This window comes from Hermetia illucens, chromosome 3 (genome assembly GCF_905115235.1).
Source record: "Hermetia illucens chromosome 3, iHerIll2.2.curated.20191125, whole genome shotgun sequence".
Classification (NCBI taxonomy): Eukaryota; Metazoa; Arthropoda; class Insecta; order Diptera; family Stratiomyidae; genus Hermetia; species Hermetia illucens.
The window spans coordinates 65,167,214-65,194,590 of record NC_051851.1 but is presented as its reverse complement, the minus strand read 5'-3'; the positions used below and the strand labels follow the sequence as shown (position 1 = coordinate 65,194,590).

The 27,377-nt window shown below is 40.6% G+C and overlaps 1 protein-coding gene and 1 long non-coding RNA gene across 8 annotated transcripts in view; one reads left to right on the top strand and one right to left on the bottom strand.

Annotated features, from left to right (window-relative positions):
• Positions 1-27,377, bottom strand: part of LOC119652680 (tachykinin-like peptides receptor 99D) — a 321,905-nt gene that overhangs the window by 221,159 nt on the left and 73,369 nt on the right. For 6 of the 7 annotated variants that reach the window (XR_005249576.1, XR_005249577.1, XM_038056952.1 and 3 more), the window contains exons 2-3: positions 18,343-18,764; positions 4,257-4,417 (exon numbers count right to left, since the gene is read on the bottom strand). Coding sequence is in view for 5 of the 7 variants with exons in the window: in XM_038056952.1 (XP_037912880.1) it covers positions 4,257-4,417; positions 18,343-18,473 (292 nt within the window). In the remaining 2 variants the exon portion in view is untranslated. The remainder of the gene's footprint in view (positions 1-4,256; positions 4,418-18,342; positions 18,765-27,377) is intronic. The other variant, XM_038056954.1, reaches the window with a different exon arrangement.
• On the top strand, positions 5,169-12,597 carry LOC119652682. Its single transcript, XR_005249579.1, has 4 exons — positions 5,169-5,467; positions 5,523-5,796; positions 5,866-6,142; positions 12,257-12,597. It is a non-coding gene; the product is annotated as an uncharacterized LOC119652682 (long non-coding RNA).

Below are 27,377 nucleotides of genomic sequence, written 5' to 3'. Positions count from 1 at the left end.
ATGGATGCCACAATAACCGCAGTCAACAGAAATCGTGGAGATGAAGCATCAACGAATGATCTTCACAATCACCTGAAAATCGTTATCATTGATACGGCCACAGACATACTTCGCCCCAGCCGCAAAAAAAAATCATTTTTATGAACTGCTCAGCGACCAAAATATCGCCGCGTTGGAGATCCCGGCAACTCAAGACGACGGACAAATGCTGCCACCACCAAGCATAGAAGAAACAGTCTCTACAATTCATCGGCTTAAAAATCATAAGTTGGCAGGAGCCGATGGAATTACAGCCGAATTGGTTAAATATGGAGGCGACCAATTACACCAAGTGGTTCATCAACTGATGCTCAAAGTATGGAACAGCGAATCAATGCCTGACGATTGGCAACGAGGCGTTACCTGTCTCATACATAAAAGGGGGATATCACGCAGTGCAGCAATTAAAGAGGTATCGCGTTACTGAGTACCATCTATAAGATATTCTCCTCTATCTAGCTAGCCTGGATAACCCCATACGCCCAGAACATCAATGGCCCATACCAAAGAGGCTTCACTCCAGGCATATCAGCAACAGATCGGATTTTCTCTCTGTGGCAAGCTATGGAAAAACTGTTGGAATATGGAGATCAGTTGCACCATTTTTCATCCGCCTATGATAGCATAGCCAGGGTAAAACTGTACACGGCCATGAAAGAATTCGGTATCCCGACGAAATTGGACTGTCTAGGCTGACCTTGACCATTCTGCTAGGCCAGATAAGAGCAGCAAGATCACTCTGAAGACCATTTGACATCAACAACGGTCTACGACAAGGGGATGCCCTATCATTCGTCCTCTTTAACCTGGCCCTCGAGAAAGTGATCCGTAATGCTGAGGTAAATGCGAGAGGCATCATCCTCTTTAAGTCCACCCAAGTACTGGTCTACGCTGACGATATCGACATCATTGGAAGAACAACCCAAGATGTACAGTCTTCCTTCATCCAGATCAAGCAGGCGGCAATGGAGGCGAGATCTTGGGCTGCACATTAATGAAGTAAATGATGGCAACGCCAGCGCCAAAACCAAAAGAACGAACAACATGGAGTCGGACTGATCAAACGAAAACGAAGATAGGAGATAGATCGTTGAAAATTTCTCGTATCTAGGGTCGAAAATCACAACCGATAGCAGCTACGACGATGAAATTCGCGCACGGTTGTTGGCAGCCAACAGAGCCTATTTCGGCTTATAAAAACTTTTTCGCTCGAAAGGTCTCACCATAGGGTCAAGGCTCTTACTGTACAAGACAATGATCTTGCCAGTCCTCATGTATTCCTCGGAGACTTAGGTTCTTAGGAAGAAAAATTGTGAACTCTTGGCCGCGTTCGCGGGACGAATCCTCTGAAGAATTTTCGGCCCCTACATGAGGATGGCCGATTCCGTAGCCTATATAACGGCAAAATCTATGAGCGACACCATGACACAGGTGGAGGGGTCACTTAATTCGTATGGATGAGGATTATCCAGCCCGGAAAGTCTATAAGGGCAATATCTATGGTAGGAAAAGAAGCCGAGGCAGACTCTGCCTGGGATAGAGCGATGCCGTAGGTCAGGACGCCAGACAGCTTTTAGGAATTACGAATTGGTGGACCTCGACGCAAAACCGGGATATCTGGAGTTCCTTATTAAGGCAGGCCTAGACCGGATACGGTTGCGCCGTTGATGATGGTGATGATTCTTCTCTATGAGAATCTCACGATGAAGATAAATTTGTTTCTGGTAGTCCTCCTTCCCTTACTCGCCTGTTTTAAATAATTGTGACTCCGCTTTATCACACCGGGCGTATATAGAATCATACCGAACGTATATAGAATGACAAAGGTGTTAATCTCCATGACCTTATTTTTCCTTGCTATCGCTCTATCAGCATAAGATCCGGATGCCGCCGAGGTCCCTCAATAACTTGGATTTAATAGTTAAAACAGCTGGTTTTGTTCCTTGCAATATGCCAAGGTATTTACATTACAGTTTATGTTACAGTATCCTTTCTTCGTTGTGTAAAGACGAATAACCCCGTCACTCGCAACTCGGACGGAATGAATACTAAAAATCCTGTTAGCGGCGGCGATGATGCTAGTTCCCGAAGAAGACCTCAGTTTTGGGATGTTTGTGGCCAAATCTCCGGAAATTCTATGAATGTAGCATGAAATCCGGTCGATTTTTGAATATTGGCTTCGTGGAGTTTCTTACAAAGGGAATATTCAGGTTGCCCTTTTGAGATGTTTGTTGCGTAGCTGGAAGGGCAACTAAATTATATTTCATTAATACTTGGTACTGATTGATAGCGTTATGTACCGGAACATGACTTAGTTCCAGCAAACAGACGCATCATGGAGTCGATATCTATACCCTGCGACATTTCGTTCCAAATACGTGACACGGTAGTATCCACAACCGATAAAGTCATTTAGTTGTTTAGTCCAAACCATACGATGACTAGTTCTTCCGTGTTGGGTCTTGTCTTCCTATCTGATCTCATTACAAGAATTTAAATTATTGCCCCCAATTTCTTTCCACGAGTAATGACGAACCAGTCAACTCGACTCATTTTTCAATGAGGTTGCACCCCCAAAAAGGAAGAATAGGTACAGGAAAACAAACACCTAGGAAACGTTCTGCTTACTCGCGGCTACTTATTCACAGGATTAACCTGGAATATCCGTAGTTGACCAGATGGATCATGTCATTATCCGCAACCTATGAAGCGCGCCAAGCCGTATGCAACTCTGCGTTTGCAAATCAGGTGGCACACCAGGTATGCATATGTCATTACCATTTATCCTAAACCTACTGGGACTACGCAGTTTTATGACTATCGTATTTGGGTTGTCCGTGCTTTAAATTATACACATTCTGGGTTGTTGGTCCTGTAACGATTTTCTGATTCAAGAATAAATCATGAAGTTCTTAATACTTTATGAATCGATTTCTTTTCACATTTAAGCTCGTTGCTGAATTCTATTTGAATTTAGAAAAGAATTTTCCTAAGTTTTAATTTTACGACCTTCTTTCCCCCTTTAAATGACGAAACCCTTTTGGCAAACTGACGACTATCACAAAGGCCCATCTATATGAGGTTAAGATACCAATAGCGAAAAGATAATCAAGAGGATGTAATTCGTGGTGAATTTTACTTCCCTCAATTGCGGCACTCAAGCCTTGAGCTTGCTGTATTTAGGTATAGGGGAATTACCCAGTTAACTTTTGCCACTTCTTCTGTTTTGAAATAGGTGGCGGAAAGATAATTCTGGCCATCTTATACCCCTACACTCATTATTATCTTGCGTAGGCTAAACTAAGGCCGAGAAAAGCGGTGAATCCGACCTTGATGAATCAACCCCGCTACCGAACGAACAAGGGTCAAAGAAGAAACACAATGCCACTCAACCTTGTCAGGTCATATGTAAAATAAAAGAGGAAACAATGTTGTTATCAGTGCAGACAATAACAACATTCTAAGATAACCCTGAGCTGGCTCCTTACTTTCATTGAATTCTTTTCGCCGTGCTGAATATGGAAAAGAATTAGTAAATTCTTATGGTCAATAGTTATTTCCCAGTATAATATTCGCCCTAATTTCTGCATTACTAAATTCGATACTGATTACCTTCTCTGAAACTCATAAACATCATATCAATACTGAAGAGTCCACCTACGCTAAGCCAGCTCATTTGGAGGCGTAATGGGCATAACAGCCGAAACATCTCATATACATATATATCAATTTCTTTACTGATAGCTTGAGCAATAATCAGCAAGCAAAAAACCCAACATTCACAAAATGTCCAACAAGTCTCAGAACAACTGACCAATTGTGACCGTTTTCCCATTCACTTTTGCTAATGACTTTCTATCCACATTCATGTTCGCTTAATTTGATGATATAATAACGCGAGCTAATCAAATGCGTTCCATAATTATCGGCTCTCCACTTAACGACAACTGGGATATCACTCCGGAGTCGCGTTCGTCTTGCTTGGAAACAGGGGGGCGAATTCAAGTTCACACTGTTGTCGGGGCCGGGGTAACTTGTTCACCACGTCAACAAGGACTCGCTCAGGGAAGTCTGCCTCCACGTTCGGTGTACGGTTTCATCGAAGACAAGTGTCAACTCACCGGAGAATGAAGAATGAATTGACTGACGAAATTCGGAATAGGCAGCCATACATACAATCATCAAATGTCACGATATCCTAATAAAGTTTTACTCACCTATAAAGTAGTTCGTGACCGTTCGCATCCGCTTGTGGGCGAGGACTATCCAAATGACGATGAGGTTGCCTCCAGTTGCCACAATGACCATGCCGCCAAACAAGATACTCCACAAGAGCTGGCGCCACCACGGCAATATGAACATATTTGCCTGGGCAAAGCTGTAATTACCGGAAAAACATTAGAGTAGGGAAGAAAAATGAACGTAAGAAAGGAACTAAGAAAATTACATTCATGCGCTAATGAAGGAAATTATCTCCGCGGTGATATCCGAACAATACGCAAGCAAGATGAACCCACCCACCCAGGCAGATACAATGGCAATCCCCGCAAGGGCATATAGTTGAACAATAACTTGGATTATCTCCCGACCTTGCCAAAAATTAATAGTTAATGGGAGTTGATAATAAAATGGCAGAAACGGCGGCGTAGTCGTTAGGCCGCAACTTAATGGCGGTGGACAGCGCGGAATGCCAGTAAGGCTATTCCGTTCGATTGAGAAACCACACTTCCCACGCAAATTTATATTCGTGCAAGCAATTCTCACTGAACATTCATGAGAGCTCGGACGAAAGGACACCAGGCGGTCGTGCAACACACCCTTCGCACGCATTCCATTTTAAAACCCATTTTGTTTTATGGCTCATTAGTTGCTCGAGATGAGTGATAAATGCGAACGGAACAACTTTTTCTCAAATGTTTCCATTTAATGACCCAGCGCTTTTCTGCTGGAGTTGCTGCCAAAATGAGTTTTCGCCGGTGCCCATTGCATATCCCAGTTCTTCCATATAAAAAATGTTGAAAATTTTATTTATCACTCCCCTCCAGAAGTGACTGAGTGGCGGAGCTAAAAATAAAAATGAAAAATAATAAAAAGTACGCTAATCGTAAACTTGATGAGCGGATGAAAAGTGGGCAATTGGATTCCAATTAAAGTCTGTTTATAGTTTTTGGAAAATATTTTTTTTTTTCGTTTTACGGCCAGCCAAGCAAAAAGGCTCTATCCAGAAGATTAAGCAGCTGGGATACGAGTAATCGGCTCCAGTGAGAGATTCTGGTCGTGATTTAAAAGCTGGGAAATATGGTTCCAACGAGCGAAATGACGTAGGATGATGACAGACACAAGACACATTTGCGGGAGCATGTTACTCAATGAAAGAAATTTTCATCATTTTCAAATAAAAAGGGTTGAATGAAACACGTGAATGATCGTAAGTATATCTGAATTCTCTTCTTCTTCTCTTTTGAAGGGCACTTTTGCTGTAGTATTCAGTTCTAGAGGTGATTTAAGCAAATTTCATTTAATCACGGAGGCAGGCGAAATATGGTTTTACATCAGAGGTGGCAAATTAAAAATATTTTTACATCCAGTCTCTCCGCATAATCCTCTCATCAAAAGTTACTAGATTTGAACTTTTGGAAAACCTTGAAAACTACAAGTGACAGCGATCGTACATTCACGAAAACCTTAATCGAATGGTTGTGTCAATATTTAGTCAACGTCGGGAGAATTCCCGGAATTTCGAGACTTCAAATTCAGGTATGCATTGTTCCCAGATGTTGTTACATAGTTGATAGATAGTAACTGATAACTTCGTCACAATCCCAGGCGTAGATAATTGCATTTTTGCTAATTTCCAACCCTTATGAAAAGCTTGCAAATTATGAAGCGTGTGCCCAGGCAATTTAAGGATGGCCGAGAAAGTGTAGCAAATGAGCGCATCCGTGTCATCCGTGTCGAGAGATTATCGATGGTGTTTTTGAGACAGAGACAAGCGGGAAAGACAGTTAAGATGCGTGCGTATTGTGCACGAGAGAAGATCCAATATGCACGCCGCTTCCATGTACTATCAAGACTCCAGGTCGGCAAAGCTCGCTCCACGTCGGTAAGGTTCGTTCTGATGACAGATTGTGCTATTTGCAATTTGGCGGCGCTTTTCGTTTTTGGCTGTCACTTTTCAATGTAGCTAATTGAAATGGATTCGTTTTTAGAACTGCTCTGGGCACTATTTGCGTTGGAAGTAGTAATTATTTATGTCACTTGCATCAGTCCTGTCGCTTCCATTCATAACAATTGAATTTAAGCCGTAGTGTATGCATCTTTCTATATTTTATGTTATGAAATTCATATAATTAAATGCCACTAAGAGTGCACATACCTTTAAAATCAATTTTTATGAATGGAAGCGACAGGGCGAATGCAAGTGACATTAATAATTAGCAACTCAAATAGTGCCTTCCGCAGTTCTCAAAACGAATTCATGCAAGTCCATGTAATGAACTTCATTTGGCATCTCTCTCACTGTGCACGCACGCGTTCAGTCCGCTGTTGTGTTTCCCGCGTCAGAAGTACAGAAATACAATTAATAAATTAATGCTCAATGAGAATTCTGAATCGATTTCATCAAGAAGGGGAGCATTTTTGGAGACGCATAGACATATATCAGGGTCTCAATGGGTCATACCTTGGTGTCTTAGGGAATAACCCCACCGGAATTAATAGTATAGTAACCAAGCTCAGGTTATCACCCCAAAGAGCTGTAGTAAGGATATAATCATTGAAGAAGAGGATAACTGGTCCTCGAAATATCAATAAGTTAAATAACAATTTTTATTCGGGATTTCTGGAAAATTTACCCTTTCTGTTTTGGTTTTTCTTACTAAAAACCAGCAAAAAAATGCAACAGTAGAATTACTTTCTGCTTGTCTTAAAAAGCAACTCAAATTGAAAGATTTTGAGGAGTAACCTGGAACTCTAGAAATTCTCCATGTTTCGGAAATGGCTATCGCGCCTCGTATCACACTAACGCTCCGTCAACAAATTTTGCTTTTAACTTAACAGTTTACGATTGTGGAATGTGAGAATCGGCGATATCGATGCTCCACATAATGCTAACTTCTCCCAACATTAGCGAAATTTTAAGGGATGCCCGTTGTGCTTTAACTTTAGAGGCTGAGTAGCCTTATGGGGCAGTTACCAGTAGGTGTGTTGATCACAAGTGAGAAGGGGATAGGTTAAGAGGGGCGACAAATGTATTGCTCGCCATGCCATGCAGTGGAATCCACTCCTGATTGGTCGACAATAGGTTTGCCCTTGGGACTGAACAGTATATGAGGATTGTAGGTTTCTCAGGAAAACTTGTAGAGGGAAGCGGGAACGAAAAAGGTTAGAAGTGGGGGTGCTCTAGGTTCCATCAAGAGGATATTCACTACCATATGTGATAAGACTTGAGTACATCATTACACTCCGATGAGGTATGCCACGCGAATTTGACAAGAGAGCAAGGCAAAGATTAGATGAAATTAATTGTGAAAACCTCGAACACCTTTCCTTAGTCTGGATTTGCCTGGACGTGTCTTTTGTTGTTTGCTCCCATAAAAGAGCCGTTTGGAATGGAACGATTTGGAAGCAATGACGCGTCGAGAAGGGTGTGGTAGTTGACACAACATTGGCTTCTGGAATTGGCATTCGTTCCAATCATAGCGTATAAGCCACTTCTTGTAAGTTAGCATAGAATAGAAGAAAAGAAACCAATTGTCAGAAATTTTATATATCCCAGCCCAACCAAAGATTATGATGTTGATAGGAAAACTGCATATTCATTTAGCCGTGAATTATGTGGTGTGATGATCGCAAGCCCTGTTAAAGAAAAGAATTTCCGACAATGTACTCAGTATTATCCTCAGTAAAATGACAATAAAATTAATGAGACAGGTTATGTAGAAGGATAAGCAAAGTATAACGGGGGTAACTCTACTATGATTGATACTGTTTGACTGAACATTTCGCTCGGCATAAGGGCTAATGCTGCTGAGAAATGAGCTGAGCGAATGTTCTTGAAGGAAGACGAAACTAGTGCAGACCATGTAAGCCACATAAAGCTGTGACATACAATAGTATGTCCTCTTCTTAGAGGGAGAAACTTTCAGGAAGTCTTTTTAAGAGACGCATCTACACCAAAATTTTTACAACCGATTGAAAAAGAAGTTACTATCACAGATCTACCCGATATGACGAAAGACCAGCTTCTCCTGTGAACTCTGTGTCTATGCCAGCAAAAAGTTCAATGCTACCCGCTCCTAAGGGTAAAAGCTTCGGGCAATGCAATAATGGTGGCAAAGGTATCGTTGCTTTTCCACACTAACGAACTTGCGATTTTATTCTGATCAAACGCCCTTTTCACCATTTTCATAGCGCCACTTGCAGCAAAATCATGCAATACGAAAGCATCACACCACTACGTCGTTGTTATCCTACGCATCAAAGGATATCAAAGGAAATGCTGCAAATTATCATAAATCGGAATGATTTCACGAATTGGATATCTCTCAGATGCGATTACCGAATATCATGAGTGTCGTCTAAATGTGAAACATATTATAATTAAAAACGTAATCCATAAAGTGGCCCAACCAACTCTCGAAGCCATCAAGCTCAGCAAGCAATTTATCAAATGCAATATTTTGATCTCGAAAGATTATGTCTCAGTGAAGTGAACATAAAACGAAATAAGTCTTTTCGAGCAGTTCCTTTGTGTTAATGAGAAGTACGTTAGTTAGTATCTGGTAGTAGTATCTGATACTATTTAGTCTCCCAGGTATCATAACCTACTTTGCAGAAGTGCTAGGTATTGGCCCAGAATAATAATAGAATGAGTGGTGGTTTCATCATCCTTCTTACAAAATCTGCGAACATTGGCATTGGATACATAGCTTCCTCATGCGGCTATTTGGCCTGCAATGATCAGTGGGTATTCCCACTATTCTTTTAAGGTCCGTATTATCCCAGTATAGTTCTTTCAACCGTGGGGAAACAACAGGTCCTGATAGCCCTGTGGGAAGCGAGGGTGGTTTGTTGTTGTTCAAATAAGTGTTGAAAGGACAAAAGACGGTTCTTTTGGCAGACATTACAACCTTTTCAGTATCGCAGACAAAGGCAGTTCCGTGAAATGTTCAATTAATCGAATTCGCGAATTTTGATAAGGGCACTCACGACATCATTGAAATTATGCTAAATCCATTCGACTTTGTCAGCAACTATTTGTCACCAGATGTATATTAATGCACGCATTAACAGTATTTCTACCATGATATTGATTCTCGCGACAATACAACGCCCTTAGTATGGGATAGTGACCAACAGTAATTAACTCCATCTTGCGGTTTTCGATACTGAAAGATTCAGTCCAACAGGATCAGTGACATGCCCACTATGCTTACAAATAAAGCCCTTTCGGCAGTATGATCATATCATCCGAACTTAACTTCTAATTTGGTGGGAAACCAAACAAAGGTCGGCTGAAATAGCGACAGTGATTTGAAAATAGTTATTCGAGAACTTCTTATATATTTCCACTTGCTTCTTCGAATAAGTTCTTTGTGGCTATTTTGAAGACTCCTCTATCCTGAATTTCTTTCTTAATGATGTTCCAGCTTTTCCTCGACTTCAAACTGAATCCTCATTTTCTCTTTTACTAGCAATTTGGCCACATACGTGGGAACAAACGACATTTTGGTATAGTTAGGTCCCATGTATTAGTTACTTTTTAGCGCAAATGTCTCGTTTTCTCAACAACCGTGCCCCTCGGATCGTGATTTTCTTCTGAGGCAACTAACCTTTTTAAAATTTTCCGAGACCAACTTAACTCTCTTTTCGCGAAACCGCTTTTCTTCTCAGCTAACACCAGTTGAATGTTAATCGGCCCTTTCTTGTTATGCGCATGATATTCGCTCATCTTTCGGAATGCAATGAATTAACCCTAGTCCTTGTTGTCGAAAAAATGATTAAGCTTTCAAGTTCTGCCCCACCATGGCTTGAAAATTAAAATAATTTTTTTTTGGTGTACTGTTTAGCATATATACTGGCCAGTTTCCCTGATCTTGAGTTGGTTAACTTCTTCAACTCATTTTTTAGCCAATCTCCATTCTCATAGTATTCAAAATCGGATTAGAAAACAGCGATTCCAAATTGTTTCCGCCAGAAGAGGCCTTTTATTAGGGACCCGGTTACAATTCATCAAAGATAGAATAGAGCGTGGTGGACAAGATCTTTTGACCAGATTGCGATCTGGCTTGGGTAGGGCTTTAGTGTAAATACTCTTTTCTGGGTAAATTTTCTACCTTTGCTATAGGCAGATATCGGCATAAATAAGTAAATTTGGACTTTGAGTTTCACAGAGTTTCCCTGGACCGGTACAATATTTTTGGGTCAGCGATTTTTATTTTTCTTTGCGTGGAAACAAAATGTATGAAATTCCTTTAAAAAGTAAGAAACGCCGAATTTGATATGCTCAGAATTGCTTGATCGTTTTCCTTTTGAAAAGTTGGTTTCAGTGTGCGCTTTCTTTTTATATATTTATTTATAAAGACAACAAAAATTATCAAGAAAAGCAAAATACAGTTTGTTTATTCGTTATTACTTAAAATATGTTTGAACATCTGCAAAAGTAAATAAGGTTTTGTTTTACAAACAAAACCTTAAAAATTGAAAATTCCTGATTCATAAAGCAGAGGCGACTCATTCGCAAAATCACTTCATATAAACTTTACTATGCGAGAGTGCGTGTGATCACGCCAGCGGTTGGAGCAGAAGAGAGATGCGGTGCCTCTGTCTCCAAACAACGAGACTCCCCGTCATCAATCCGCTCGTTTTCAACAACATCCGGAATAAATTTCGAATGTTGTTAATCCTGCTGCGCCACAGGGCAAACTAAAAGATTGGCGCACTCGCGGGTAATGGAACATATGAAATATATGGAACATATAAATAAACTCACCAGTAACTAGGCATATGGGCGAACAAGGACACCACCTAAAGTGGAATAATGCGAAAATGATCATGGAAATGCTCTATAGCCCCATCTACATGGTGGATGGATGAATTTAAAGGGGATTTCGCAGCCAATTACTAAAAAATATAGTAATATACAATTATCAACTTTACTTGAACACATATCGATGTGGAGACTATTTCGGAGGCTAGATACTATATAGTGGTAGCCTCCTGATTTTTTTCAGATTTTGGGGTTTGGTAGTTTACGAGTCCGTCAAATAAATAATCACATTCAACCCCCCGCGCTTCCCATATTTCCCGTAAATGTTAAAACAAAGACCGGCTTCGGAGAGTACTAATCGGAACCTTTCATTTGATACCCATATGACTATATATGATAAAAAAAAGTTTACACCCCCCTTAAATTCGACCTAAAAGGGTGTAACTCACTGTATGCGTGAGCATTCATAGCCACTAGGCCCGTCTCCGAGAAAAATGCGTGTGATGGATGGAGAGGCAGCAAGTCGATTTTAATAAGGTTTTGTTTTACACATAACCTTTAAAAATGAAACTGCCTCTCAGAATCTCAGAATTTTCGCTAAGACTGGAAAGAACACACACTCGGGAGGCATTCGATATTGCTATCGAGGAATGTGTGCACATATTAGAAACCAATCAAAGGCGGTTTTCGATGGACAAAGGTCGTTGTCGTCAGTCAGTTCTTATCCGTTGGGCTTTATGATGAATGTCTACAAGCTTCAAAATTTAAAGAGGGGACTACTGGTACAATTAGTAAGATATTTTTGCTTCAGATTTATCTAAATACTTTACTCACGAAACAGGCAGGGTAACAAAAGGTTACGCCCTTTGCTCAGAAACGGTAATGTCTACTGACAGGAAATTTAGTAGAAATATAGAACTGTGCATGCAGCGAATAACAAACACTGTTCTGCATTAGGTTGATACATGCAGAAGAGGTTGTACAACTTTCCTCCAGTAGCCATGTGGTTAACATTCTACATGGCTACTGGGAGTGAAGTTTAGATTGGTACTTTTCGAAGTAGGTTTTACCTTTGAAGGCCTGTAGGCCTAACTGGAAAATCATAACGATGACTCTATCTGACATCTAAACTCTAATATATTTCGCATTCCGATAACTGGTTAAATAAATTTCATTAAAATAAATTACTATACACAGTAAACTGACTGTGAATTCTTTTAATCTTAGAATATTATACATATACCACAATATTGGAAAGTGTGGCCGGCTCTTGCGGCGTTGTGATAATGTTCTCCGGCAAGTCTGATGGAAGTTCACGTGGATCCAGAAATCGAAAGGCGTACCCACATTACCTTACACAGCGTTAAAAAAGGTAGTTTTTAGAATGCGCTCGGAGTGTCCTTTCCATCTGCTTGATAGGAGATGTCCAGTTATTCTCGAACATGGGAAAACTGGGGCATACCAGAAAAATGACGAACTACACACAGTATGAAATCCCAAGGATAGCAGGCTAGATGACGAACTTGCAGTTGAAGAGCACAGGCGCATCGTTATCTGCATCATTAGTCCAGCTGAATTGTAGGTACCGAGCAATCCGTTTATCACTTCAAAGATCGTTCAGGAATGTTGAAACCTTTTGAAGTTTTTTTCTAGGTTCAACACGGTGGAACTATTCGGCGTACCTGATCACAGAGATTTAGTAGGAAATGAAATCTCAGATGTCTTATCATGCAATTCCTCCTTTGTGGGGATTGGAACCAGTGCCAGTTGTATTGACTAATGCAGCTAGAAAAAATTAGGAACAAGGACAAGGAGCATGATGTAAATTTTTCCTGTCAAAACTAAGCATACTCTGCCCCCATGTGTGACAGTAGTCGTCTTGGATGTTCATCTTAGGTATCCTCAATTTAATAAGTCACACACTGTCCATAAATTGAGAGTAATTAACGTGCTTTTCGTAACAGCATTCTTTTAAAATTTGATCTAGTTCTATCCTGATGATAAATGTGTTCATTATCTCCGATCTGGATTATTTGTAACGAAAACAACAACATGAAGGGTACCTACATACGGGATATTGTTCATCAGCAAAAGGATATGAAATGGTTTCATATATGTACATCCCTGCCCGGTATATTAATACATAATATTGTGGCTCAAACATTGCCCGTATCAGCTTCAATGTATATTATTATCTTGCTTGCATAAATTACACCATTAATCTGAGATATACCAATGACACTGTAATTTATGAGCGCCGCTGTAAAGCTCCCTGAATTGTAAGAGGTGTTTGGTATATGCTCGGTATAAGCACAGATGAATATAGGGTTTTTCCGGAGCAGATAATTATGATTTCATATCGTTTCTCCATGTCCGTGGCTCATCACTCATTCGGCTCATCAACCACCGATTTAAGCTAAACCAAATCGGTACCTTCTGCACACGTTCCCTTTTCATACCGATGAGATTATTATCGGATCTCATAAAAGTGTTGGAATCAAAACGGTATATCATTAAAACTGAATAAACGCACCTAATCCATTTGCACCCAAGAATGATTATCATAATAAAGTTTCATGTATGCTAATATACCAGCAATTACCTTTGAATTCATCCATTCCGAAAGTGAAGCATTAATAAACGAAGGATAAACATATGTACACAACTTACACTAACATTAGCCCCAATAAGGACAGATTACATTGTAATAGGATTTGCTGAGCTAGTTAGACGTACATACAAATCTTTGTACATATATCCAGACTTAGGCATATGACGGCTAATTATAAGATTAGTTTGTACAAGGATACGTATTAGGAGTTAATGAGAAGGAATTTCAACTGAGTGAAGCTAACTACCGAAAAGTTAACCGAACCTGGAAACGAACATTAATTTACCGACAGGATCTTGAAACAATTGAATAGGAGAATAATAATAATTGAAAATCATAGCTTGCACCCCAAGCCAACTGTAAAGGGAACTTGGGGGTAAGTCAGCATAAATGGGGAAATGTTTGCATGTTTGGTTTCAAGAATGGGAGAAACCCATATTTTGCCTGCAAGTGTTGATGAAATGAGAAACCTTTCATTAGAATCTACGTATGTATTATATGTGCATGCAGGGAGTATATGAATAAATTTGATGTTGGGGGTTATTTAACAGGTTAAGGAAGTGTTACCCTGAAATTTCATCTCATTATCTCTAATGAAACTCTGACCCTGTGGCGCTAATCGGCTTTATGTTAATTAACTTTTCAGAATGTTACTAATTGTTGAAAATGACTAAAAGAATGGCTTAATGGAACCATTTCGTCAACACGGCTACGAAATAAAACATTCAAATGCCTAAACGTGTTATGCTAGCTTGATATGAAACAAACCACACAGTCGCTGCCACTAGCAATATCCTTTTCGTAACCATGCCCAGCCTGCGTAACAGCTTCATTTGCTCTCTACAGAAGGACCAACTCCATTACTCTGGAGGCAACTTCTTGTCGGAATCGCGGAATTTTCGTAAAGATAACATTTCCGTTCATTTATTCCACTCACTGGCCATTGATCCGTCAACAGCAACCCCTAAAGTTGCTTTATTGCTTCCAAGTTTCTTGATTCAATTTTCAATTTAACGTAACCGCACCATCACCTCCTAATTTACTGCCCAATAAATTTTTCCAGCCGGGAAATTTTTGTCCAGCGATAAAAAAAAATACTGGCAAAGAACTGAGTGCAGAGTTTCCCCTGAAAATATAATAACAAACAAAAACTGGACAGGGGGAAAACGGTAAAATTGTATGGAACTCCAGACTGTGGTTCCGAACATTGAAAGGTGGGAAAGTTTTGAATAATTAAATCAATTTGTTGTTACGTAAGTATTTTATGGGTGCAAGTGTAAAAAGGATGCCGACGATATTCTGGATTTCGGTGCCGGAGGATTATATTTCATCCGGAAGGGACACTGAAGTGATTAGAGCTCATGATGCGGAAGGAAAAAATGTGTGTATCTTACAGATAGTGGAGATAATTTGTTGGTCAAATAATGTGTAATAATATTTGAGAATATTTAATTTCGAAGACGGTACCCACCAAAAAACGGAATATAATACATAATTATGTGGGGAAGTAAGTTTTGGCGTTTCTTACTTATCTTCAGGTGGAATCCTTGAATGTAAAATTGTTTGAAGGTAAAGAAAATTTAGGCTACACTTTAAGATATTGAGGCTAATCCTCCGTTAATAAAAAAATATCCATCCCCTCGCGAAGCCTATATCAGAATTAATGCGATAACAGGTAATCCCCATAACCTTTCAAATTATAGGCAGTTCTTTTCCAGGTATTTCATAACAACAAGCAAGCCTCGAAGGCAAGCAAAGAACTGAGGGTTAAGAAGGCCTGTATTGCCTTCTATGGCTGCAAGAGAACTTTTGCAAAGAAATGGGGTCTCCGGCCGAGAATGATTCTCTGGATGTACACCGATGTAGCACGTCCGATCCTAACGTTCGGCTCTATTGTATTGTGATAGGATTTGAGAAAAAAAATTCAATAGGATGAAGCTTAATAGAATTCAAAGAACCGCGTGTGCAGGTGCTACTGGGGCTCTGTAGTCCTGCCCGGCAGATTCTCTCAATGTACTCTTGCATCTCTTCCCCCTAGACCTCCATATGAAATACATTGCAGCGTACAGTGCCGTCAGACTACGTGAGTCTGGATGCTCGGCAGCGAAGTACTTCGGGAAATCTATCCCATACGCAACCTGAACTTCACGAGAAACTTTGCTGTGGACTTTCCAACCAGGGAAAAGTGGAAGACCGGCGGCGTGTTGCAAGGTTATGACTCCGTATTCTTTACCGATGGATCAAAGATGGCCTGTGGAGTCGGCGCGGGGGTTTTCTCGAATACACACAGTGTATCCAAGTCGTATGGCCTCCCAGGTTTCGCTAGTGTATTCCAAGCGGAAGTACTGGCAATATTGGAAGTCTGTCGATGGCTGGAGTGAGATTCGAGCCCCAAGCATAAAATAGCTTCTCACCGACAGCGAAGCGGCCATCAAGGCCTTGTACTCAGCAACGAAATCTTCCAGGTTGGTGGGGCATTGGAGAGACGCGCTGAACCGTCTGGGCGGCACGCTCAAGGCCTGCCTCCTCTGGGTTCCTGGGCATAGAGAACATAGAGGAGAATGAGCGGGCTGACCGATTGGCCAGGCGAAGCTCTGCTCTTGGAAGCCCTTCGGTGAATACAGTCAGTGTTTCGCTGGCAGCTTTCGGGGGCGGAGTCTACTCGCACTACCTAGCAGCCGCGGGCGTAAGATGGCGAAAGCTTACGAGCTGTGTTATGGAGTTATGGAGAATTTTGCCCGCTTGTAACATAGCCCGATCACGGAAGATCCTGTGCTAGACGCGTGCAAATGCATTCAATATTACGGTAGTCTGTACGGGGCACTGGCCTATAGGAGACCATGCCGCCAGGCTCGGTATACTCAAGAATTCGCATTGACGAAGCTGCGGAGAAGGAAGGGAAACGCTCATGAACTTCCTCTGCGATTGCCCAGCTCTGGCTAGAGTCAGGCTACGGACACTGGGTAAACCATTCTTTGGGGACCTCAGTGAGATTTCTAGCTGCAGAGTGGGAGAGCTGCTTTCCTTCGTGAATGCTGCGGGCTGGCTCTGAAGATCCGAGCCCCATAGACACTGTCACCCTGCTACCATAACAGCAGTCACGATCTTAGGAGTTTGTGGCATCAAAACGGCCCACCACTGCGCTAATTGGGCTCTCCGAAGCGGTCACTGATACCTACCTACCCTTACCATTTCATTGATCAATCTTCCTGTTTACATGGACAAATGACTGTGAAATATACACAAAATATCTTTTTACATAACCTGATAGGGTGAAAAAAATTCATAAGAAAATCACAACTTTAGCTTGCATTTTGTTTATTAATAGAGACTGTAGGGTAGTGTGTGTTTCATGGGGGTTTGCAAATTGGTAACCCTTGGGCAATACAAAGTAGCGGACGAGAGGGTGAACGACGAGTTCTTTGTACCTTAAAACAGAGATAAGCCAACTGGTTCTCCAGGTTACGGGTTGTATTGCAGGCTGACACACAGTATATTTTTACCTTGGAAACCAATAATGAGCCTGGGATCAGATCGGAAATAGAAGCGCGACTACGGCAATGGATAACAACTGCGGAACGTGCCCCTCCTGTACAGAACTGGCGCTGATAATATCATAGTACAAATGATTAGAACTTTCCAAAGCAGTATCCTTCCGCATATATGTGTAGACTGCTACCAACGAGTCTTCCAATTTTCATACGTCTCCAGAAATGCCAGGATCAGACAGCTGTTTAGATCCCTCGTAACATGATGAGCATAGATGTTATTTTCGGGACTAGAAAAAAATCAGCCGAACCAAGTCAGGGCTAACCGCATGCTGGGAAATTGTTGGTGACGACCGGAGGAGCAGGGACAACGCTTTTTCCCAGTTTCTTGAACGCTCCCCCTTAAAAAACCGCGCTAGGTGTTTGTCCGGATAGTACGAACTCCTTACGGATGATTGCATATTGGTCAAAAAGCGCAAATAAATCATAGATTTTTGCTTGGATTTGATCATTCGTGCTAGGATCCCTTCATTGTCTGAGTTTGTAAAAGGCCTATTCTGAAAAGCTACCTATGGTAGTAATGAGAAAAGCCTTCGCAATGACTTGTGTGATCGTCAACATCGTTAACCGTCGATCGTCAATCATAATATTTTTTCCGAACGGGGGTCGGCATGGTCTTTATCCGCGTAACCTGCAGAGCCTTCTTTGTAAAACCGAAGTTATTAACTCATCAAAACCGAGACTTCCAGGATTACGTAGGTGCATCTATGAAGGGCTTCTAAAAGCACACGGCAAAAGACTTTGCCCTCCCTAAAATGCCTTAATTCAATAATTCGCCTTCCTAAAATGCGGATTATTGAATATTTACAGTTTTCTATCCAACTGAAAATGATGTTGCGTTGCATATTTTACATCTAAATGTAAACCTCGACACTGAATCCGTAAATCACCTTAGATAACTCTTAATACATTGCATCTGGCGTGTGTTGTGTCTATTAATAGTATTCACTTCAACCAAAATTCATAGCATGTATCGTAGGATGGCTGCACCCCCTTCGAATTATCAATCAATGTGCATCACAATGGAAAATACTGTTCTCAATTCATGGATTACTTTACCGTATTCATAATTCATCGTGGACCATTTGTAACTACATTAAAATTTATTGATTCGGAGCGTGGATTTCCAAGCGAAATAAATTGCGGGAGCTTACCTGGAGTTGGTGCTGTTGCTCGTCGTCGAAACATAGTTATAATTATCTGTGCTGTAGTAATCTGTGATATTCCAATAATAGCTATAGTAGTCCGTTGTCAGTGATGAATTGTCATCCATGTTGACCTCCATTTTATCGGAAAATTTTTATTCGAATATCAGATGGTGCATTATTGAATTGAAATTCATCGGCAATGAAATGGGACTCTCCAATATATGAATGTCCATGGCTGCTGACGATTTTTCGCATTAAAATTGTTTAATTTGAATAACCAACACACGAACCGGAATACAGGGTATGTTGACTTTGGACACTAATTTCCCGCATTTTTTCTCCCTCTGCTTTTAAACTGAATTTATTCTCGCCTTTAAATCGGATGAGCACAGTCTTTACACATCTTGAAATGCGGCCACGTTCAGCATCTGAAACAAAAATATAAAAAGGTTATAAAAATACGATCAAGGATTTGTATAGTACGCCTGGCTACAAATTTAATATTCAGCGTTATTCCTATATCAATCGCCAACGGCTTTTGTTTTCACTTCGCATTCTATTAAGCCCATCAACTTCACAATTTATATGCAATTATCTCTTTGAACCCTTGACCATACGCAGCCCCCTCAGCCCAGGAACAATCTAAATGTAGAGCATTTGACATTGTTTACGTCTCCCACACACTTGAAGCCGTAGAACGCTCGACAGATTCTACCGCAGCTATTCCAGTAATTTCAAAATATTTATTAAAGTCGCCTATTAATAACAGGGACTTAAGGAAGACCTGCCGGGCGGCAGATGGGCTTTCAAGTGCCTAGAGGAAGTCCTCCAGATGTTTGCTTTCACCGAAATATAAGCATCTTAATTGAGACGAGTGCGTTTGGCAATCCGTTAGAGTATCAGATGAAATAAGTGTGGGCAATTGCAAATAGAATTTTGTGGATGTTTAATTCCAAGTACTCGTATATCTTTTTACATTTCTCGAAATTAATTTCGGGATGTTAAATCAAACGTGTTGAGTTTCCCAGCATTTCACTTTCTCTCGTGCGAAATTTTATGGTATTTGTTGATTTTTTCGGCGTGTAGCTGATTTATTTAAAGACCAATTGCCATTGAACCGGAATAATGGTCCTACTTCGAGCAGACAGCTAGGTACATTTACTTTTTTGCTTATCAATATTATATATTCATATGTGGATTGACGACAATTGTTTTCGGCGTCTCTAAGTCTTTACGGTAATAGGGAACAACATGCCGAAGAAATATGATTAATTAAATATTAAACATTTTCCGGATAGAGAATTTTTTCCACCTTTCTAATCCAAGGATTGGTAGACACAGGGTTTTGGAATAAACCGAAATCCTTCATAATGAATTTTTTGAAATCTTGAAAGCCCTTTTTATACTCCAGCTGTTAAGAATGAGCAGGCCGGCTCTTTATCAGCGCAGTCCTATATAATCCTCGAAGTTACTGGTCGTAGATAATTTGTCCCTGCAAAATCTGACTAGATAAATTACTTGGAGAAGAAGCTATGCCGATCGCATAAGTCATGTCTAACTTACTGGGTAGGGTAGACGAATTCACGACATTGGATTACCATAACGGTACGTCGCCAGACAACATACCTACTAATCAACTTCCGGTCGTCAGAGAACTAGCCTGGGGTCGTTTGACACATTACTTTGGATTAGCCTATCCGCTTTCTTGAATTAAGGAGCCTTCAAATCAGGACATGCGTTTCACCAAGAGAAAGGGAGAGGACGAAGCTTGTTCAAGGAACCCCTTGCCATTTGGTCTCTGTACAGGTCTAGCTCTACCTTCTTCGCAACAAGAAGAACTACCACATAGTGCTATGTTCCGGTTGACTCGCTTTGTCTGATGGGTACCTGAAAGGTTTGCCGTTGGCCGAGTTAAGGGCGATACTCCAGCTGCAGCCTTGTATGCTGCCTCTTTATTTTGATCGAAAAAGCTCATATTCGAGTTTCACATCCAACAAGGTTCTCGTCATCAGAACAATTCCCATCCTACAGTAAAATTACACTAAAAACAAAATATCCGCAAAAGTGCACCGTGCATGATAAGAATGTTCGAGCAACCCATCAGCCTGTATCATCAACTTTGCATGCAAATAGTATCGTGAGCAAAACTGTCTTCTAAGTCAAAATGTACATTGTATTCAATTTTCCAAATATTTCTAATTTATTCATGTGGCATTTTAATGTAAGCAATAATATATACATTAGCAAAAACGCACAAATAAACCAATGCTATCCACAATTAACCTATTTCAAGGATTGGTAACATCTCTTCCGACCTAAGAGTCAGAACAATTGTCTCGAAAACTGGTTCTTGCCTGCACGTCTTAACTATTATACCCAACGCTAAGGTACTTAGTTGCTAGTTTTCAGTCTACCATCAACTCGTCATCCATCCGCTCAACAGTCATCCATCCGCTTACCCGTTGTGTCAAGTCAAAAGCACTCCAACAGCAGCTGAATAACCCACCAGGCGCGACCCTTCTGGTATGTCCAGTCTTGGTAGATTATCGTAAGAAGCGCTTCAGAGGTCCACGTACTATACCCAACGTGACCTCGACTCGAGCAGGAAGCGGTCTCCAGATAATCTCCCAATATCCATAAAAGATCGTCCGGCGCACAGAATGAACATCTAGCATGCCTAGCATATCGGAACTAAAGGCATTTTTGACTTCAAGTGTTGTTCGTTGAAGAGTCAACCGCTAGTCCCCGGTATTGAAGATGTGGATGCAGTAAATGTGACATGTGTCAGGAATCAGCTCCTTCACGACCTTGGTCAGGTAGTGCGCTGATCTATCCGTGAGTTCAAGGATCAGCTAAGCGAAAGTCAGATATAGGGAAAAAGAAAAAAGAAGAAGACGCATCGAAGGAGACGAAGGATAAATTTCAAAGGAACAAGAGGAAACAAAGCGTCGTATTATTTGAAAACCATCTGCCTGAAGCCTGAAGGATTAATATGCATGCTGGAACACCAAAGGAAAGGGTGAGGAGACAAACAAGAAATATACCGCCGTCTCTGTTCATTAAACCAATGGAAGGCAATTCGTTTGCGGAAATCCTCGGTAAGATCAGCTATGAAATCAACCCCAAAGAAAGAAGAGCAGAAGTGTTTTCTGTACAGAAAACGAAAGACGGAGGAGTGCTTGTTGAAAGAGGCCTGAAGAGAGCAAACCAGGTAAGTTGCAATTTCTAGCCTGGAGTCTACATGCCAACGGAAAATTTCAAATGTTGACAATATACTTAGAGGTAACGAATGCCCGATTAGGCGAATTGTCGTATCAATACACGAGGAAACTCTTTAAAAGTTTAAAAATTATGATCAGAGTGTAGTATATACACAGGGTGCCCTGTTTACGATGATACAAGTTCCAGTAGTGGATAGCATCACTTGTTTGAGGAAAATTGGTCCGGGAAATGGGCACTCTATCTTTGGCCGTTTTTCGTGAAGTGGGAAATCACAATTTCCCGCTCCTTCAATCATTTGATACCAGATTTGATCCCATTTTCAGAAAGTACATAAAATTTCTTGTAAAAGGATATTTTGCATTGGCAAAGGTCATCTGTTGGAATTTTGAACTGTTTAAATTTTAAAGAAATCCCAAAATCGATTTTCTTATCTAAAATTCAATAAACATTATTGTAACAGTACTTTAAGCTTACATACCAACAAAAGTTGACAAAAGCTGACTCATTATGTTAGCTTTCAAATGATATGTATCATCTTTACATATCATTTGAAAGCTAACATAATGAGTCAGCTTTTGATGATGGAAAATTTTGGAATATTGATCGTGTTGAGTCATGAGCCTCAGGTTAACATGCTGAATAGTGATTTGAAGGCTTCGCAACTACATCTAGATTAGGCCTGTGGAAAAATAAAATGGCACACCGATCACGACGAGCCGAACCCGCGTGTGAGAGTGACAAAGGCTAAAAAAAAACAAGAAGAACGTCTATCCTGTATCTAATCCCTAATGAAAGATTTAAAACCTTTTGACGCAGGCTTCATATCCTGGAGGACGTTGTCTTTGACATAGAGGGACGCACGTCAGTCCCAGAACCCTTGAATGAGACATGCCTCATCCAAACTCCTGAGGAAAACGAATCTTGGAATCAGTGGCAAGAACCCGAAAAATCCCGGCCGTATTGAAGGTGCATTATTTCCCACAGATCTTGTACGTGTTGATAATAACATCTCACTATCATCAGCACTATGCTACCACCTAGGATGCAGGTGTGATGCCAGCCCCAGGGACCAACTACTCACCTTTAAGACCTAGAATAACGTATATGAACTTAAGCCGCCTTCGTTTTGAATTCAACAGAACATTACGTGTTGCATGTGAAGGGATTCCTCTGCGAATAAATTTCATAATAATAGGTTAAGTTATTTTGCGTGAATTGGGTAACGTAGAGAAACTGACAAATTACTAGACTTCCCATCAGATACATCCCCAGCTGGTGAGTTTGGGGTATATTCCTTCAGTGTTCGAATAAATATCTATGCATTCGCTTGCAGTGACAAATAACCGGTAGTCATTAGTACTTCGACTAAAATAACTACAGGAAGGAAGCTCGTTAGTAAAATTTAACATTAAAGGAAAGAGAAATGTGAAAGTTACTTTAGTGTTTCCCGTTCATTCCTTGGTGGAGTATAGGACATCCACACAGTTAGATTGTGCTTGAGTTTTCCTATTATCACACTTAACTCTTTGCTGTGATAAGTTCACAGCAACGAGGCAACACAAGACGAATACAGATCCCCATGATGACTGGGATTCGAACCCAGAGCAGCGAGATTTGGAGATTGACGCTCTATATACGTACGCTCTACGTACAAATAGTTTCGCGCTTTTATTATTTAACAAAATTTGCGTGTAACTAGAAATTTTGCTTTTCTTCCCTAACCAGTATATATGTATGTGAAATAGAAGGTGCTGCGAAAGAAAGCATAGTTTCTGAGGAATAAGGAGCTGTACATTTCTCTACCACCAAGTGTGGCAACAAACAGAGAAAACAGACAGAAAAAAGCAGAATTTTCGGTGGAAGGTGCTAAACTCTTAGCGGCGGTCTTCAAATTATGCCTAAAAATATAAGGGTTAGGCATATTAAATTAGAATGTACCAAAACCTTCTCCTCTGTTCGTAAGGCTAGCAATGTTGCTGGACTGCCCTTATATATTTCTGGTACAACAACCATAAATGCGGTTTAACAAAGTTTGTAGTATTGGATTGGAAGATCGAGAGCCTGTGTCCTGGTGCGTAAACTAGAGTTGGCTAGAGACAGGCAGGTAATAGACCACCATTATTTTGAATTTAGTCTCACTTTTGTGGGCGAACAGCCTGTAATTCAAAGATGGAATCCTACTGAAACAGATTGGACAAATTTTAGTGCACTTCTTGGCAACAAACTGCAGCTTCCTAGACAAATGAGACCCGGTTTACCAATAGAAGTTCAATTAGAAACTCTTGATTGCACACTTTTAGAATGCTTTAAGGGGTCTTGTCTTATCATCCGACGCAAACGAGGAAAAGAAGTTCCCTGGTGGAACAGAAATCAATCCGATATCTTCCGAATCGTGTCCGTAAAAGCAATGATAATAGGGACTAGTTAAACTTCCGGAACTCACAGCATGAATTTAAGGGGTTCGTAAAACGCTCGAAGAGAGACTCCTTCAGCGAGGATGTGTGGATGTGGAAGGCGAATACGCAAGTGGGATCTTCGTCGGATGTAAAATTTTATAGATTTCGTTTAGATACATCACTGTGCTTTTTCAGATTTTTCGGTTGGAGACCTGTTACACTTTTTGTGGGTCATATTTTGAGCCCTCGCTCCTCTAAGTTTCACCTGAAATTATAAGTGGGTCCAGTTTCGAAAAGTAATAATTGAGTCCTTGCATTTGATATCCTACATGACTATATTCTGTGAAAAAAAAATTGACCCCCCGATTTACATGTATGGGGAGCGCCCCCCTTAAAGTAAACTCTATGTAAAGGGAACATCAGACCACACGGTCTCACAAATTTTCGTGACAATCGGTCCAGCCGTTTACAAATAAATCGGGTGTGACAGCTAGACAGATAGACAGACAGACAGGCAAACATCGAATCAATTCTTATCAGGTTTTATTTCATACAAAACCTTAAAATTGACAGTATCGGCTGGGATGCTTACAAAGGGCTGCAAAGGGTGCCGTAGCCCACCTTCATTTGAGGAGCACCAATTACGAGCTAGCACTAACCGTCTTGAAGGAACGGTTTTCAAACACCCGTCAAGCAGCATCAGAATATCTAGACGCCATAATTGCCAAAAAGCTGAAATACAGATCCGCAAATGACGTGATGTCAACAACTTGCTCCTATTGCAAAGCGGAACATTAGCTGTTCGCTTGCGATGCTTCCATCGAAGAAAAGCGTCGTTTTGCAAACAGGAGAAATTGCGTTGAGGTTTGAAAAAAGGCAAGCCGTTGCTAGCTCAAGAGACAGATCTAGGCTGGGTACTATCAGGCAAGATGCCGCTTCGCACTAGGGTCAACGCTTTCATATCCAATATCTATACGGTAGATTTCCAGCGGTTCTTCGACTCTGATGATATTACTGAGAACGTGCCTTCACATGATGAATGTGAAATTAGTTACCAAAGTTCGATAATCAGCGATGAAAACGGCAGATATGTGGTAACACTTCCATTTAAGGAGAATCCTAAAATCCTAGGAAAGACCACAAACAAAGCGGATCTTTGACATTCCCACCATGAAGCACTGCAAGAATATATCGTTCTGGCCACATGCGACAAACGGTTCCATATATTGAAAAAAATAGGGATGTGTACTGTCTTCCTCACCACTCGGTTATAAAGTTAGAGAGCTCCACCATAAAGGTTCGACCAGTATTCAACATCTCTGCATTAATAACAAAGGGGGTCAGCCTGAACGATAAGTTGTAGCGCAGATTTTTCTAAGATGGAGAAAACATAATTTTGTGTCTTCGTCTGATGTTGAAAAGATGCTCCGAATGATTAGAATGCATCCAACGGTATATTCAATGGATACTCTATAGACTATGTAGGCATAAGCCAGTCCAGGAGTATGTGCTTACTACGGTTTCTTTTGGAGAAGCTCCTTCTACGATCTTGTCCACTGTTGCAGCTAGCTCCAAATGAATTACCCATTTTCCAGCCAGTGGATGTACGTATATAATTATCAGAGCACTGCAATGAGAGCCCGTCACCTAACACGTTTAGATCTATGGGGAAATAATGGACGTGAAAGACAAAGGGCATTGGAAGAGTTATTGGGAGAAATGTTTTTGTAATGAACCTCTTCAGTAGAAGATACCTAATTATCTTCAAAAGGGGTTTTGAAGCAAGGTTTAGCGTCTGGTAGACTGAAATCTATGCAATCTGAAGGAGGGCAGGATGGAGGACGAGCGGTTAGACGGTACGCGGATTGCAGTCTGCAGTGATAGTCAAGCTGTACTGTGCAGTTCCTTGATGACCCTAAAAGATAACTTTCTCCCATGTTCGGGCCGGAACTAACAATTTGAGTCAGTAGTATTTTCTTGTGCTTCTATCAAAAGCTAGGAACAAACTTTCCTCAATGACAGATAGCAGAGCCATACTGCTGCTAGACACACGAAATTTTTCCTGTCAGAACCGCAACCATGCATACTGCAATAACCGTCAGGATAAAATCCGCCTCAATAGGTTACAGTGGGCGGGTCATTTAATCTGTATGGATGAGGATGATCCAGTCCGGAAAGTCTTTCAGGAAAATATCTATGGTAGAAAAAGAAGACGAGGCGGACCCTGCTTAAGATGGAGCGGGGAAGTGACGAGCACTCCTTATGAGAAAATGGCATCTTCCCGAAAAATTAAAACGTTACCCGTCCCATAGATAAATCAGCCAGTCAGCAGCGACAGACAATACAAAATTAAGTGAATAATAATCATTAAATTCCAGCAATACTCGTACAGGTATATAGTACAATTACCCATATTTAATGCGTCTAAGTCTCACTACTTTCTGCTTTCTGGTATAATATTTTTGAAACTATTAACTTACGGAAACGATCGCAGGCTTTCCAAAGTAAATACTGGCTCACGTTGGTATGGAGTACGTGCCATTACTCATCTATTTGAAATGTGTAGAAATATAATAGATCGATGAAATAGAATGTAATGGAAAATTCTGTGGGGAAGATGATCCTAATTGAAAATAGTGGGGCGGATTAATCTACAACGAATCTATATTTAACATGGGCACGAGATTTTCAGTTGGTATTGGGGAAGGAAAATCCTGCACATACAAATAACTGATCAAGTATAGGGTGTGTAATTAAAAAGGGAGTAAAGCTCAAATAAATGAAATAATATAATTTCCGAGACATAAGAGTAATGTGTAAAATGCCGGTCTACGCTTATATTCTATGTAGACAGCAGCAAATTACTTGAAATTATACAATTTCAACTGAAACAGGGGGCTGCATTCGACTATCTGTAGCTTCACTCAAATGTGAAAATGAAAATATAATTTTTATAGCTATGATTCCCAACAATTTTATTATGATATGAATGCAAAGATAATTACCATGATTTTCCATGTACATTGTTGCGAATAAACCACATGGCTTTTCAGGTGGTTTCGTTATTTATAAATTCCAACCACGACGCATATGTATGGCTAATTAAAAATACTCTACTGGCAAGCCATGCGTAAATGATCGAATAATACTTATAATTAGATAAATTTTTCGACATCATCTGAGCTGAGTGTTTGGTTTTGTAGTTGATGAAATAGCAATCTGTTGCAAACAAAATAACCAATGTCTAACTAGATAGAAAGCTATCAATTCCTCGGCTCAACCATCAAATGCCTTTTTGATATGTTAATGTACTATCGAATTTCTGTTTGAAACGTGGCGAAAAAATGTAAACAATTACGCCCATTTTATAGGAATGCCTGTGTATTTACAAATATTCAATCGACACATACTTCAGAATTTCCT